Below are 13,229 nucleotides of genomic sequence, written 5' to 3' on the forward strand. Positions count from 1 at the left end.
TCTAATGTGGGCAGGGGAACAGAGAGTAATTTTGTAATATGCGTAACTGATTAAAAATTGCAGAATTAGGAGTAAAATTACAAAAATATCTCAGATCTGCAACAAAAATGTTGGATTTTATGTTGAAAAGAGACATAAAAATAGAACAGTTAGAAATATTAATCTGTTTCCATATGGAAGTAAAATGGAAATAATGGGACAGAATGCTTGGAATCATTTTCAGGGATAAAGGTAATGTGGACTTACAGATGTTCAATTCATAATGTTTGCTGCATTTTCTCCAAAACCAGTAGTGTAATCTGTTAACTAAAAATAGTGAGTAGAGCAATATATATATAAAAACTAAAGGATAATCTGATTTATGTTATATAATATATCTGATATATCCTCTGTATACAATGGAATTCAGATGAATGATTCCAGTTATGGAAAAAAATTGTCTTAGGGGTCACAGGCCTTCAAGCAAGAAGAGCACTCCAATGTGATTTTATAAATAAAAATCCTGATCAGGAAAGTAAAATTAAAGAGTAACAAAGGTAAAAATCTTGTGCTTGCTGAAGATACAGAACATCTTTTAATGCTGCTGAGGAAAAATGAACTAGGAGCCATAGCCTTTAAGCATCTAAAGTAAGATTAATTTAGAATGTAAGCATCTGGCAAAACTCAACTTGACAATCTTTTGACAAGAGGTATGTGAATATGTTATACAAATTAATACTTTATATGTGTTATATAAACTATTTTTCTTGTCTTTGGAACTACATTTATGATCTGCAAAAAAAAGTGTCACAATAGTAAGTACTACATATAGGAATATTTGGAGAGAGAAGTGTTGTACAACTCAAATGTTTTTACAGAGTTCCATTAACTTTAGTATATTTCTTATAATATCTCTGTTTTCAGTCATGGGCAGGAACCTAAAGAAAAGGTCATCAGTTGCTTCTTTGATTACAAAGACGCTGCACTGAAAGGAGATCTGAAGCACTTCATCCTAAAAAGTTACTTAAATTATAAACTCAAGCTCTTCTATATGGAAATTTAGTAATTTCTGTGTGTCAAAGTTTTGAGCAAATAGCTTCCTAATGAAAAACTATATCTCACAATTCCTTCCACATTTTTGAAGAATAGTTGAGAAAAATATTAATTGTAGTTAACTCTCAGAAACCTCAACAAATATAAAATGTCACAGCGAGGTTAATCTTTGGAGGTTCCCATAATACCCATTTTGAAATTTTTACACTGGCTGCCAGTTTGTTTCTGTACACCTGATACTCCTTATTTTGAAAATCCTCAGTTTTTTTGCTTTAGGGAAGGCAAGATTCCTACCATTCAGTGTTCAAAGACCCACCTCCAGTAGCATCTAGCTTGTCTGGCTCAAAACGAATCTTTTATTCATTTTTGCCCCATCTTTGCCTGTGGATAGCTTACAGTATCTCTATGTACTGTCCTACAGTGCACAATTGTTTATTTTAAATTCTTCTATCAAAATAATTTATTTTAACCTAAGATTTTATGTAATCTTTTATTTTTTAACTTGCTGAGAGTCAAAGGAGTTGCTCTCAGTATGATCTCTCATATCTATATATCTGATGGGGAAATTATTCATAATCTTGTAAAACTGTTGTTTTCATTCATTCTAAAACATCCCAGAATATATATAAGGGAAGATATGCATTTTATTTTTGCTATCAATACACAATTCTGTCTTGAGGAATTTAAGGTAAAGGTAAAGGTTCCCCCGCACATGCATGCTAGTCGTTTCCGACTCTAGGGGCTGGTGCTCATCTCCAGTTCAAAGCTGAAGAGCCAGTGCTTGTCCGAGGACATGTCCGTGGTCATGTGGCCGGCATGACTAGATGCCAAAGGCGCATGGAACACTGTTACCTTCCCACCGTAGTGGTCCCTATTTTTCTACTTGCATTTTTATGTGCTTTCAAACTGCTAGGTTGGCAGAAGCTGGGACTAGTAACAGGCGCTCACTCTGTTACGCGGCACTTGGGATACGACCTGCCGAACTGCCAACCTTCAGATCGACAAGCTCAGCGTCCTAACCCACTCAGCCACCGCGTCCCTGATCTTGAGGAATTAGCACCTGGATATTTGGGGGCTTTGGAAACTTAGTTGGGAAATGATGCCTTTTCCCACTTCCCGAGAACAAACTGAAGTAGCAGTAAAAGTCCAGATTATAGAAGCACTAGCAGTCCAGACTACGGGAAGTAATTATTTTGCTCTATTCTGCCTTGGTTAGGTCTCGCTTGGGGTATTGCATTCAGTTCTGCACATCCCAACTTTTAAAAAAATACCTATTATTTTCTGTTGTTCAAGTCGCTTGTTGGTGAAATGGGCGGACATAAATTTTACAAAGAAATAAACTGAAGCAAGTCCAGAAAGGACCACCAAGATAGTGAACTTATGGAAAACTAAGTTCTATGAGACACAGTTAAAGACCTAAGTACGTTTAATTTGAAGAGAAGGTTGACAAGGTATATGATACTGAGAGTTAAAATTTACTCTCACTTGCACCAGAAAGTAAAATTAAAACTGATGGAATAAAACTTCAAAGATATAGATTAGGTATTAGTAAAAGCTTCTTGAAAATAGGAACTATGAATCAGTGAATTAGGTTACTGCATGAACTATTTTCTACCCCTTCACTGGAATTTTCAAACAGCAAAATTTTTTCAAACAATCTATCAAAAATGTTACAGTGTATGCTGCAGTACCCAGGGAATTGGACTTGATACACCTATGGCAACTCTATGATTCTAGAAAAAAACATGCATAGATAAGTCCTTTTATATTTTTGCCAAAAAAACTACATGGGTGCATCCATTAAATTTCAAGGAGTTGAGTTTAGCTCAAAAGAGACATTACTTTTCTTGCTCCTCTAATTCTGTAATATTTATATTTCTTGATAATTACTTTTTGGAATTACCAGATTGCACTTGTTTCTCTTTTCTTACTTTAGTTATCTTCCTTTTCATGTATATGTATTTCTTTGTAGCCATAGGATTCTAATAGAAAAGTTGGTCTTGTAGCTTGGATATTAGAATGAAAAGTATGAAGTCAAACACTAATTTCTTCTGCAATAGAGATTTTACATATTAAGACACTATGTACATAGTTAATTTACAAATACAACACTGAAATACTACCTGCAATACATTTTGAAGCTATGCCTATATTTGGGGCCAATCTAAAGTTTACCCCAAATTAATATTTCAATATGTTGCAAATTTATGAAAGACTTTCAACTTTTATACGTTAAGGAGAATTTTCAGGAGAGTTGAATACAGTGTCAGTCCATGTTTTTAGCTGCAATGATCTTCCCCTCTCAATATAAATAAATCTCATTTATGCTATTTATGTTAAGTCAATATGCTTAATATTATTCCTTTATTCTTATTATTTTCTATAATACTATAAAGATGCTGGGCAGAACTAAATATAGCCTGTCCATGCGTGAGGAATGTAAATATATATATATATACTGTAAATACTACAATTATTTACAGTATTACTTAAAATTTGTAGTATTATTTGTTTCTGACAAAAAATGTAGAAATTATCATAATGGTTCAGCAACCTTGTAGCAGTAAATCCCATAAGTAAAAGATAAATGAACGAGTTGATTAGAATAGAAAGATGGTCAAATATAGAAAAAAAGCAGAGAAGCTACAAAATTTATTTTCCAACAAAATAACTCTCCACAAGCTGTGTAAACTTGTCTTACTAAAACAAATACTCTAGAACACAAAAAGTTTACATTTCCGGTGAAACACTCACAGTCACATTTGCTTGTGTTTTTAACTTTCCTGGATCCTCAAAAAATAAAATAAAATAAAAGCCAGCAGATTGATGCTTTCCCAATTACCTGTTAGTCGTATAGTTTCCCATGTCACTGGCCTGCAATCTTGAACTTCTGATTTAAAAAAACAGCAAGGAAAAAATAAAAGCACACAGATTTTAGAATAAACTATACTTGGACCTGATTGATGCATTATGATTTAATCCTAGTTTCCTCATTCAGATGCCGGGAACATGCCTGAAGCAGAAATTGATATGCTTCTTCTATAAAAAGAATAACCAACCATATCTGCTTCTTGACAAGATCTTATACCTAAGCATAAACATATGATAATTATGGCAGATTCATAAGATATGGAATGATCCTCAGGTAATTTTAATAAGCCTTTCTCTCTCCCTTTATCACTAACACACCCTCCCCACTCTTTCAGATACACACATGCTTATGCATTATACAACTATTGCCTGTCAAGTTGATAAAAAACAACAACTGTGTGCTGTCAGAGCAATTCATTAAGTAGTATGTGTAGCAGGACCATTTACAGTGTCCCATTATTTTTGCCATAGATTTAAAATGCAAAGATGATACGTTTGCAAGAAGAATCCAACTTGTTATCTAAAGTGGTCACTCCTATTAGAGTATAAGAATATGTGTCTAGTGTGAATGGTGCTATACATTTTCCAGTTGCCCATAATTCAAAAGCAAATCTGCTGACTTGGCATTAGGATTCTAAAATAGTGTGATCAATCTTATGTAAGAAGGTGTCTGCAGAAGTAACATTTATAAACTGTCTATACAGTACACAGTACCAGTATATAGAAAAGAGACTTTGAATTTATGATCCCCTATGTATAAGGCAAGACTGAATTCTGTTTCAAAATGTAGTCCACTAGAGGACCAAGCAACAGAAATCAATACACAAGTCAAGATTTTTTCTTTTTTAAAAAAGAGCCATTGAGAGCTTCAATCTGAATATGCTGATTTTGGCTTGCTGAAAAATGGGGGAAAATATTAAATATCAACCATATTTTGTTTAAAAACACTAACACCACCTTGATGGCAACAGGTATCTGTTCAAATGGCAGCTACAAGAATCAGTTTGGGGGGAAAATAGCATAGCATAACTTCAGAAAATCCACAGTTGCACTATGCCAGTGTGTTATAGCATTAATCAAAATGAATATCCTATTTTATGCCATCACTTTGAAAGCACCAGCACTTTAAAATCAGCATACAAGATACTACATTCTGCACTGAAAAAAATCAAGATTATTTTAAAGACCTTTCTCATACCCAATTTCAAAAGAAACACAAAACTGTCACAGGCGTTACTGATGGATATACACATCTCTTTTCCATTCCACTGTGTCACTACGTTTCTTAGGTACCACTTCTCCATCCCTGTCACAATACTGGTCCCTTGATTTATGACGGCTACGTTGTTTGTTGCCTTCATTGTGGTCCTGTTCTCGGTCCCTTTCCTTTGATCGATGCCTTGTTTCTTGGTGCCTGTGATCACTGACCCCATGAGGTTCATCCTTGTGATTATGATCTCTATGAGAATCATAGGGTTCATGGGAATGGTCCTCTTTTGGTTCTATATATGCTGAATCTCTGTTGTCTTGTGTTTCTGAGTCAACAGTTTCTTGTCGAGATAAACCACGGCTAGTTCCACTACGGTGGTTATGATGATGTCCTGAAGAGGAAGAGCGATGTTGAGATTTCCTGGTGGTTTCAACTTGTGTTTCTTCTCCTTGTGAACCAGTTCTTTCAGTGGCTGATTGCTCATTCCTCTGATCAACCTGAGATCCCTGATCAATATAACAAAATAGTAAATGCATTAGAAAAATGCCTTTTTAAATCAGTAATGTCAGAGTCTTCAACATTCTTGAACAAATTTGTTCAATAAATCTATGCATCAGAATAGTAAGTTTAAGGCAATTATTTATGGCTATCCAGTTGGACTAATTTAATACTTCAAACTTTATCATCAGTATTTCCTTATAGTATAAGTAAAACCTCAGTCCAAAAAGAAAGCAATCAGCCTTTATTTATTTATTTACTGATTTATCCTAACATCCTGCAGTCATGCCAATTTCTGTTTGGTCCCCTCTGAGCCCAGACACTTGATGTAAAAGTAAATGACAAAATCCAGCAGTACAAGAGTGAACCAGGTATGAAAAGCTTCAGAAAAAAAATTAGAGCAGGCATCAGTAAAAAAGGTGTAGTTTTATCAGTCTTTTATTAATTTCAGCAATAAAATCACTTAAAAGCAAATTAAAAAAACCTTTAGTTATTGTGAACAATTTGCTCATATTTAGATTATTCAGTCTGCGTTATCAAACCTAGAATTAAATTCAAGCAAGGGCAGAACTGTTCAGATATATTATAGATTTATAATTTCTAAGAAAATAATTTATTCTTAACTTTGAAACTGGTATTTGGTCTCAGAGAAATATTACATCTAGATTGGTTGATATGCAAGTGAATTGTTAACTGAGAAGTTTGGCTTCAGACCTAAATTTGATAATGGCAATTTTCCTAACTTGTTCCATGAGAGTCAATTTGATTTTTCTTGAAAAGGCAACAGTAGATTCCATTATTATTTTTCAAAAGTTTGGAGCAATTTTAGAGAGAAATATTAATGGAATGATTTAAATGGCATTGCATCTGTAAATTTAGGGGACATCTGTAATCATTTCATATTTAATTTATCTCTTATTTATTTATTTATTTCCCAACTTTATTGGGAATATGTTTCAGAGAATTCATTTGTCCTTCAGCTATTCTCATTGTCTTTTGCAGAAGGCAAATGGGTATGCAACGTAATGGAAAAGCTGACAGGTTTCTAGTGTGATGAGTGTTACAACAGTTGACAAATTTGCAGGATTTTGATCCACACCCCATTACACAGGTGAAAGATATAAGATTGGGATCTTTTATGTATTTTTTAAAAATTCTGCCTAGTTTTTATAAATAACTGAAGGCAACTAACATACTAAGGACTTCTTTCTCCTCCTATTTTTCCCCACAGCAACCACCCTGTGAGGTGAGTTGGACTAAGAGAGAGTGACTGGCCCAAAGTCACTAATTTCAGGCTTTCATGCCTGAAATGGGACTAGAACTCACACTCTATTGGATTCTAGCTGGGTGCCTTAGTCACTAGATCAAACTGGCTATTGGAAGATACAGTTATATTTATAATGTAAATAACCAACCCAGTGTATTGCATTTTTAAATGACCATACCTGTAAATTAACATTTGGGCCTGGGTTGATGGGAAGAGTGGCAGATGCCAATGTGCGAGTGAGAAGCTGATTGGAAGGATGGCTGCTAGTAGGATGTGTGGCCTTCCAGTATGCTTCCAAATAGTCAGCCAGGTGTTCACAAGCATCTTCAAGTTGGTTCTCATCCAGAATCACATCAAACATTTCCTTATCAGAGAAAAAAAAGTGTGGAAAAGCAAAATCTCAAAACCACATCTAACGATCAGCAAAAGCAGGAAATACATGATTTTAGAATACTGAATTCAATATTAATATGTGGCTTATTTTGGGGACAAAGCTAAATCACATTTACAGTTTAAATTTTTTATTTAAAAATTAAAAAGAATTTTAGAAAAGAAAAAGACTAGGTGCTAAGTCCTTTGGAGCAATAGTACTGAATCTTCCAGATATATCTAAAGGTAAAAGGTAAAGGTTTCCCTGTCCAGTCATGTCCAACTCTAGAGGTGGTGCTCATCTCCATTTCTTGGTCAAGGGAGCAGTGGTTATGTGGCTAACATGGCTATATGCCAAAGGCGCATGGAATACTATTACCTTTCCACCAAGTGGTACCTATTAATCTACCCACATTTGAATGCTTTCAAACTGCTAGGTGGGTAGGAACTGGTGCAAGGAACAGGAGCCCACTCCATTGGACAGTGCTTGTATCTCAAACCTGAGCTAGCAGCTTTCCAGTTGACAAGCTCAGCATCTTTAAATGCTGATCCAATATGCCCCCATATATCTAGAGTATTTGTATATAAATTGTATAATATTACATTGAACATATTGGCCTCTAATTGGTTTGGAAATGGTTTTGAAATTATTTCCAATAAGAAATTAAGATTCAAAATAGAATAAATATGTAATGAAAACCAATTCAAATTAAAGAATTTATTTTGGGTTTCAAATTAAACAACATTTTCTTACCATGTTTTTAAATACATGGTATATGCTTCCATATAAAATGGCATATGTGAACAAAAATAACCTTTCTTTGTTGGAATGGTTACAAGGAAAACGAAAACATTTGCACTTGTCATGATCATGTCCCCTTATTGTTTTCTATTTTATTTGAGATGTTTTTTGAGATTAGCAAATCTAAGAACATCTATCCAGAATTTATTTTCCTAAATATAATTTCAGTGATTAGGACAAATATTTGCTCCGAATAATTTAGTGGTTATTTTTATCAACAGCCACTAGAATGCTTATAGCTAAACACTGGAAAAATAAAATTATGACATTGGGACTCTGATACTAAAATGTCTGATTGTATTGCCATAGCAGAAAAATTGACCTACACTCTACACCGCAATTGGTCAAGCTAAAATTAAAATTTTCTCAAGTATATTGTCTAGTTTTATATCTTATGCCAACCATAGGAACAGTAAAAGTTTTATATCAGATGTAAATGATAGAAACATGTTTGGTTTCATGAATCCTTTTTGTTGTCTTCCTTTTTAACCATTTTAAGAATATATTTCTATCATTCTGATTTCAACTACCAAACAAAAAGAGAATGATTTCTCACACTGAAGTATATTCAGAAGCTAAAATTATAGTGATATTCAAAATTAATTATATGTGCAAATCCATGTTGTCTGTGCAAGCCTTCTCCTTTAGCCAGTTGACATACTTTTCCCCCAACAAAAAAACAGTATCTCTGTCATTTAAGACAGGTCTGCCCAGCCTCAAGCCCATATGGACAAAGAAGCCCATCTGAAATCCCCAGGTTGGGCAGGGAGAGTCAGTTCTGATTTTTGAGGGGTGGTGGTGGAAGGTGTCTACAAGGTTTAGGACAGAGGTGGGGAACTATGGCCCCTTTATTACTTGTGGACTATAACTCCCAGAATTCTGGGAGTTGAAGTCCACAAGTCATAAAAGGGCCATAGTTCCCCACCTTTGGTTTAGGAGATAATATTATTCCTGAAGCTCCCAAATGAAAAAGAAAGGCTAAAAATGTCAACCCTACACAATGATATAACATCCTAAACAAGATAGAAAGAAGTGTAATCCAGATTAAGATTGCCAATGTAAGAGGAAAACAAAAGAGAGATGTTTGCTATTCTTTACCAGTCAGCTGATTTGATTACTGCTTTTCACATGGGCACTGCATTCACAGTCTGCATTCATTACTGAACCAAAGAGATTTTTGTTCCAATAGAAAATATTTGCCACAAAAATGAACAGAGACATAATTATAAAACAGTAAAGCTTGTAAAGATGTTTTTCTACACATATATGTTAAGAATGACTCACTGGAGGGCACTGAGCCAGTTTATCAGCTGCTACCATTTGAACGTTAAGGTGCTTAGCCTGAGATTTGCCTCGGGATTTTATGAGTCTCTGTAAAACCTGTGGAAAAGACACTATAGTTAAATTAGAAGTTAATGAGAAAATGAAACAATACAGGATACGATAGTGCACACATAGCTATCATTTTAGAATCTTCTAATTCCAGTATCTTAAAATAATGACAATATGGGGGACAGGGTTCTATGTATTCAGGAAAAGATTTTTTTCCTTCTCGAATTTTGCTTCTGAACAATGAGGTCAGTACTTACTAGAAACTTACCCTTTCATCAATACTTAATAAACACCCCTTTTTCCTTGATGTAATATAGGATACTCTATTTTTTAATTAAATAAGAAATGAGAAATTATGTGAACAAATTCATTAAAAGCTACCCATTCAATTAGAATTCTTCAATATGGTTCAAAATGTCAGTGTTATTAATAGCAACATTTAAAAGCTATGTGTTTTCACAATATAATTACATGAAAGAAAAGAAGAAAGGGAACAACAACTAGATGGAATTATTTACCTTTGGAGAAGTAATCTTTACATATACTATAATGGGTGCCAGGGAAGTTTTGCTAAGTTGAGCAGGATGATTAATAGTATCAGCATCAAGTACAACCAACTGTAATGTTCTTGCTAATTCAAATATTCGTTCAATTTCACTCTGAACTTCAGCTGCAAAAGTACAGACATACTAATTAAATAATTTATTATTTAGCAGATAATACAATGCAAATATAATATACATAGCATCCTATACTGAAAATTTTTCTTTGGCTTTTTTGTTGCATAGTTTATATTGAATATAATTATTCAAAAATGTTATGCTTCCATTGATCTGTCTTCAACTGTAAATGTATATTTCTGCATTCCTGATAATCAGTCATGATACTCTTGCTTTTACACATAGTATGACAAATTACCACTAACACGTTTTTCATTTAGAATGGCTGATTCAACATAACTCCTAAGTCACTGATGAACTGTTTGATGAGTCTGTTTTTAGATTAGACTGAATTTGGGCACTAACAGGTCCCTTTCACACAACTTTGGATACTTCTGCAAAAACCAATTATTAAAACAGAGGAAAAGCAAAATGGTCCTAACACCATTTTTATCATTATTTTTGTTGTCACTATTTAATATCCAAATTCAGTACTCAATAAAACAATAAAATTCAGCTCCGTATTTTTTATAAATAGTCATTTTCTATATGTAGGTTTCAATAAGTTACTCTTAGCATTTAACAATAGTAATTGTGTTGGCTGTCTTGACTATGCCATAGGAAGATAAAATAAGAATTTAAAAAATGAATATTCTTTCTGCTTTTAATGTATCATTAGTATTTTACAAAATCAGTCACAGTTATAAGGGAAAAAAGGCTCATTTAACCTTCTCCTTATATATAATGCTGGGTGTTATGGAAATAACAATGGAAAATATTGTTATAATCTACTATATTTCTTTCAGAGGAGTCCAGATCATCATATTTATGTACATTTTATATAAGAGTTTTAATGAATATTAAAACTTTCATCAGTCAATTTTAAACCAGTAGTGATTTTATAAAAGGTGATTAAGATAATGATTAAGGCAGCAGGCTAAAACCCAGGAGAATATATGTTCTACTTCTGCCTTAGGCACAAAGCAAAGTGGGTGACCAAAAACCTTTTTGCTAAGAAAAGCTACAGGGACTATCCCGGCAGTCAATTTCGATTCAAAGGTACAAAAAATAATTTTAAAAGGAGGCTGATTATATATAATTAAAAATTATTTATTGATTTACTCTCAAAGTATTCTTTTGATTACAGATCAGATTTTGCTCATAAAGTTAAGAGTTTATCAGATGTTGTTCATATGCTAGCTTTGGCTTTCTAACTTGATTTTTTCAGGAAAATATTATTTGTATAAATGTATAAATCAATCTATAAATCTAAACATTTGTGTCCATGTAAGCATGTATATGTGTTCCTTATATTTTTTAACAATATAATAAAGTTGGAAGGGACTTTGGAGGTCATCTAGTGCAACCCTCTCCTCAGGCAGGAAACCCTATACCATTTCAGACAAATGGCTGTCCAGTCGCTTCTTAAAAACTTCCAGTGTTGGAGCATTCACAGCTTCTGGAGGCAGGTTGTTCCACTGGTTAATTGTTCTAACTGTCAGGAAGTTTCTCCTTAGTTCTAGGTTGCTTCTCTCTTTGGTTAGTTTCCATCCATTGCTTTTTGTCCTGCCTTCAGGTGCTTTGGAGAATAGCTTGACTTCCTCTTCTTTGTGGCAACCCCTGAAATATTGGAACACTGCTATCATATCACCCCTTGTCCTTCTCTTCATTAGACTAGACATACCCAATTCCAGCAACTGTTCTTTATCTGTTTTTGCCTCCAGTCCCCTAATCATCTTTGTTGCTCATCTCTATACTCTAGAAATTTCTAGAGTCTCAACATCTTTTTTACATCGTGATGACCAAAACTGGATGCAGTATTCCAAGTGTGGCCTTACCAAGGCAATGTAAAGTGGTATTAACACTTCACGTGATCTTGGTTCTATTAATGCAGTCTAGCACTGTGTTGGCTTTTTTGGCAGCTGCAGCACACTGCTGACTCATATTTAAGTGATTGTCCACTCGCAGATCCCTCTCAGAGTTACTATTGTTGAGCAAGGTACCACCTCTACTATACCTGTGCATTTGGTTTTTCTTGCCTAAATGTAGAACCTTACTTTTTTCACCATTGAATTTCATTTTGTTAGATAGTGCCCAATGTTCAAGTCTGTCAAGATCCTTCTATATCTTAAGTTTATCTTCTGGAGTGTTGGCTATTCCTGCTAGCTTGGTGTCGTCTGCAATTTGAGCCCTTGGGCACCCCATTACACACTTCCCTCCATGTAGATGCAGTTCCATTGAGGACCGCATGTGGAGTACAGCTGGTCAGCCAGCTACAAATACATCTGATGGACATGCTGTCTAGCCCACATTTTTCTATCTTATCAAATAGTAGGTTGTGGTCTACTTTATTGAATGCCTTACTGAAGTCCAAGTAAATTATATCCACAGCATTCTTCTGGTCCACTAATTTTGTCACCTGATCAAAGAATGCAATCAGATTTGTCTGGCATGATCTATTTTTGACAAACCCATGCTGGCTTTTGGTATGACTTTGCCTCTAGATGTTTGCTGATTCATTGCTTGATTATCTTTTCCAGAATCTTCCCAGGTACCGAGATCAGGCTGATAGGTCTGCAGTTTCCTGGATCTATTTTTCCCCCTTTTTTGAAGATGGTTAACTACATCAGCTCTTTTCCAGTCCTCTGGTAGTTTCCCAGTGCTCCAGGATCTTTGAAATACATAGTTCAGTGGTTCGGAGATCACATCTGCCAGTTCTTTCAGAACCTTTGGGTGTAGTCCATCTGGTCCTGGTGATGTGAACTCATCTAGAGTGGACAGGTGTTCACTTGCCATTCTCTTGCCTATCTTAACGTGTTTCTCATCTGTTTTTTACAGTACTGTTTTTGAAAGGTTGGACTGTTTTTCTTCCCCTTTCTGTAAAAACGGATGCAAAAAATGAGTTAAATAGTTGCTTGTCATATTTTTGGCACTTTCTCCCACTAATGGACCAATCATTTCCTTAACTTTTTTTCTTTTTTTGTACATGTTGAAAGAAGTTTTTGTTGTTATTTTTGACTTTTGTCGCAAACCTTAGTTCATTTTGAGCCTTATCTTTCCTCACTTCATCTTTGCAGGCTCGGGAAATTTGTTATATTCTGCCTTAGTTATGTGCTCTTCTTTCCACTTTTTATACTTGTCCTTTTTGTCTTTCAGTTTAGCAGAAAGTTCTTTATGCAGGCTGGTTTC

The 13,229-nt window shown here is 34.5% G+C and overlaps 1 protein-coding gene across 8 annotated transcripts in view; it reads right to left on the reverse strand.

Annotated features, from left to right (window-relative positions):
- Positions 1-5,025: 5,025 nt before the first annotated feature.
- The window catches only part of CACNB2 (calcium voltage-gated channel auxiliary subunit beta 2), a gene marked incomplete at its 5' end in the record, with an annotated part of 225,721 nt that continues 217,517 nt past the window's right edge, over positions 5,026-13,229 (reverse strand). For all 8 annotated transcript variants that reach the window (XM_083376243.1, XM_083376246.1, XM_083376242.1 and 5 more), the window contains 4 exons: positions 5,026-5,619; positions 7,057-7,242; positions 9,334-9,429; positions 9,900-10,051. In XM_083376243.1, coding sequence (XP_083232369.1) covers positions 5,137-5,619; positions 7,057-7,242; positions 9,334-9,429; positions 9,900-10,051 — 917 coding nt within the window. In that variant the 3' untranslated portion in view covers positions 5,026-5,136. The remainder of the gene's footprint in view (positions 5,620-7,056; positions 7,243-9,333; positions 9,430-9,899; positions 10,052-13,229) is intronic.

The sequence above is a fragment of the Vipera ursinii genome (genome assembly GCF_947247035.1).
Source record: "Vipera ursinii genome assembly, chromosome: Z".
NCBI classification, from domain to species: domain Eukaryota; kingdom Metazoa; phylum Chordata; class Lepidosauria; order Squamata; family Viperidae; genus Vipera; species Vipera ursinii.